Genomic DNA, 3,296 nt, shown 5'->3' on the forward strand with positions numbered 1-3,296 from the left:
CTGCTAAATCAGGGACGGCTAGCGCAGATAGCCCTCGTGTAGCTTTGCGCGAAATTCAAAACAGACAAACTTATCGCTGACCCCCCGTGATACAACCGTTCTTATGTACTTTATTTTGTGTGTGTTTTGTTCTTCTTAACAGCAATTTGTAATACTGTGCGGTAAACACAACTGTAAACTTTATAATTTTTTATAAAGTGATTGGGAGTAGATAAAGGCTTTACAACAAGCAACTGCTTTTTTGAAGAAAAAAATGCGCAATGTTTTTGCTGGGCAACATTGGTTATTTTAGGACATCTTTATGTTCTGATCTATGGGCAGTCTGTCTCGTAAGAGCTTAATATAATGGAACTTTTACTTTAAAGATACAAGACAAACAGTAACAAACGTTCCTCGAATAACAGAAGCAAAATTTTCACTTGTTTTTATTGCATTATTTACAGTAAACGTATTTGATATTTGATATTTTGATGATATTTTTTACTGTATTCGATCGTGTGCGAAAGTGTTGTTTCCAGTATCAAACCTGGAATTCAGGTAAATCCAGTTGAAGATTTTTTTTTTAATAAAAATGAAGTTACGTTTGAAATGCTGGAAGCTGGCCTAAGTAGGCCTAAAGTTTGTAACACAAATTACGTAAATTACTGACATTTTCCACTCTCCTTTCGATTTGCCTATTTCGTGATCAAAATCAGGAGAGTCTAAAATTAGTATTTCTGATCTATATTTTGTCTCCCACTGGTCATTGCCCAAGATACCTTTCACATAACTCGTCAGACGGACGATTTCTAATGCTTCCCCAGCTTGCTGCGTTTAACCCGTAACTATAAAAGTATTATATATATAAATGACAAGCTTTGTTAGTGAACGAAAGGCCTCTTGGGTAGTGACTTGTGGGAGACAAATAATAGATCTGAAATAATATTTTCCCACATCTCTGATTTGGCTTCCACAAAGGAAGTTGTTACATACCTTCCTGATCTGTGATGTCAGAATTATATTCTTTCGTAGTAGCAAAACCATTAGCAAGTTGCCAGTCAGGATCAATGTCACGAAATTCATCTGGCTTTTCTGACTGTCGCTCAAACCGTGCATCGCTGTTGTTTCCAATTCTAGCTCGACTCTCATTAGTTGCCTCTAAATGTGCCTTACTGGTTCTGACTGGTTCAACCTGAGTCTTGCTGGTGCTTTTCTTTGATCCAGCTGGTGGTGGTGGTGGTGCTTTTCGTTTTTTTTCACTTGCACTGCCTGCAAGTATATTAGATGTTGAGGAAGTGATTGTCAGGTTGAAATTGTGGTTTTTAGAGACCTTAGTCGGTGTAGAAAAATCAGTTTCCTCTATAGTTGTAGAAAGATAACCATTCTCTTCGAGTTCACTAAACACAGAAGCCTGGTATCCACTGGAGTCAGAACTGCCTCTGGAGTGGGACACAGGAAGGCTACTATGACTATTATTGACTCGTTCCTCCCATCCTGTATTGTCACAGAGCCCTATAGTACAGTTTTTCCTCTCTGAGGGTGGGGGAGGAGCTGGACGCTTTTTTATCTTTGTCTGTTGTTGAGCTCTCAGTTCTTCCTCATCTTGGTGGCTTCCTTTACTGCTGGAACTTGTCAAGCTCTTAGTCGGTGTAGAAAAATCAGTTTCCTCTATAGTTGTAGAAAGATAACTATTCTCTTGGAGTTCACTAAACACAGAAGCCTCATGATATCCACTCGAGTCAGAACTGCCTCTGGAGTGGGACACAGGAAGACAACTATGACTATTATTTACTCGTTCCTCCAATCCAGAACTGCCTCTGGAGTGGGACACAGGAAGGCAACTATGACTATTATTAACTCGTTCCTCCCATCCTGTACTGTCACAGAGCCCTATAGTACAGTTTTTCCTCTCTGAGGGTGGAAGAGGAGCTGGACGCTTTTTTATCTTTGTCTGTTGTTGAGCTCTCAGTTCTTCCTCATCTTGGTGGCTTCCTTTACTGCTGGAACTTGTCAAACTCTGAAAAACACAGTAAAGTAAGATATGATGCTCTGACATAGCTGGCCTTATCAAGAGCAATAACGGAAATAAATGTATTGAAATCAAGTCTCAAATTGTTTATTTAACCGCTATTTTCAGAGTTTAAACATAAACAGCGCGAGGTCTCAAACAGGTGGCCATCTTCCCCCATCAGTTCTGAATACTTCTGGTCAACGCAACGGTACCTGTGGAAGGAAGCGCATTATGCTAATACTCTAGTAAATTAACAAGCAACGATTTGTAAACGCAACGCTTCTACAGGTTTCGATATTACCACGGACTGTCTTCTTCACCTGATAAAAGACGAACCAAGGTACTAGCGAAACATCTAGAATCGCTGCTTTTAAATTTACTATAGCGCAACGGTATAAACGTTGTCTTTCATATGTGCTAACTTACTCCATTGCTTCGTTTTCTTTCTAACACTTCCGTGATTCCTTTCTTTGCTTCCCCTTCTCTTGCGGAATATGGAATCAGATGTGTGGCTGAGGAACAGAACGTTTATCAAAATCAAAATCAAGAAAGTTAAAGCTAATTAACTGAAAACAAATATTCATGATCTATGAATTTAAGATTATCATGCACATCGTGTCAGGTTATCATAATTTAGTTAGTGTGTTTATAGTTAAGCACAAAACTATACAATGGGCTATGTGTGCTGTGCCCATCACGGGTATCGAAACCCGGTTTCTAGCAGTATAAGTCCGCAGACACACCGCTGTTCCACTGGGTGGATAGTTATTCTGCTATTAAATGCTAATCACTTTAGAATGTAATCTTATAAACGTCTGAGAAAATGAGCTAATGTTACTTGACTTGCACAAAAGTCTGAGAAAAAGAGCTAATGTTACTTGACTTGCACAAAAGTCTGAGAAAACGAGCTAATGTTACTTGACTTGCACAAAAGTCTGAGAAAACGAGCTAATGTTACTTGAGTTGCACAAAAGTCTGAGAAAACGAGCTAATGTTACTTGACTTGCATAAAAGTCTGAGAAAATGAGCTAATGTTACTTGACTTGCACAAAAGTCTGAGAAAACGAGCTAATGTTACTTGACTTGCACAAAAGTCTGAGAAAAAGAGCTAATGTTACTTGACTTGCACAAAAGTCTGAGAAAACGAGCTAATGTTACTTGACTTGCACAAAAGTCTGAGAAAATGAGCTAATGTTACTTGACTTGCACAAAAGTCTGAGAAAACGAGCTAATGTTACTTGACTTGCACAAAAGTCTGAGAAAAAGAGCTAATGTTACTTGACTTGCACAAAAGTCTGAGAAAACG

General features: G+C 38.8%; 1 protein-coding gene across 1 annotated transcript in view; it reads right to left on the minus strand.

Moving 5' to 3' along the window:
* LOC111087295 overlaps positions 1 to 3,296 on the minus strand; it is a 10,417-nt gene that overhangs the window by 6,363 nt on the left and 758 nt on the right. Inside the window, exons 2-3 of the mRNA XM_022393475.1 lie at positions 2,417 to 2,502; positions 973 to 1,996 (exon numbers count right to left, since the gene is read on the minus strand). Of these exons, the coding sequence (XP_022249183.1) occupies positions 973 to 1,996; positions 2,417 to 2,502 (1,110 nt within the window). The remainder of the gene's footprint in view (positions 1 to 972; positions 1,997 to 2,416; positions 2,503 to 3,296) is intronic.

The sequence above is a fragment of the Limulus polyphemus genome, unplaced genomic scaffold, assembly GCF_000517525.1.
Source record: "Limulus polyphemus unplaced genomic scaffold, Limulus_polyphemus-2.1.2 Scaffold1980, whole genome shotgun sequence".
Taxonomy (NCBI): Eukaryota; Metazoa; Arthropoda; class Merostomata; order Xiphosura; family Limulidae; genus Limulus; species Limulus polyphemus.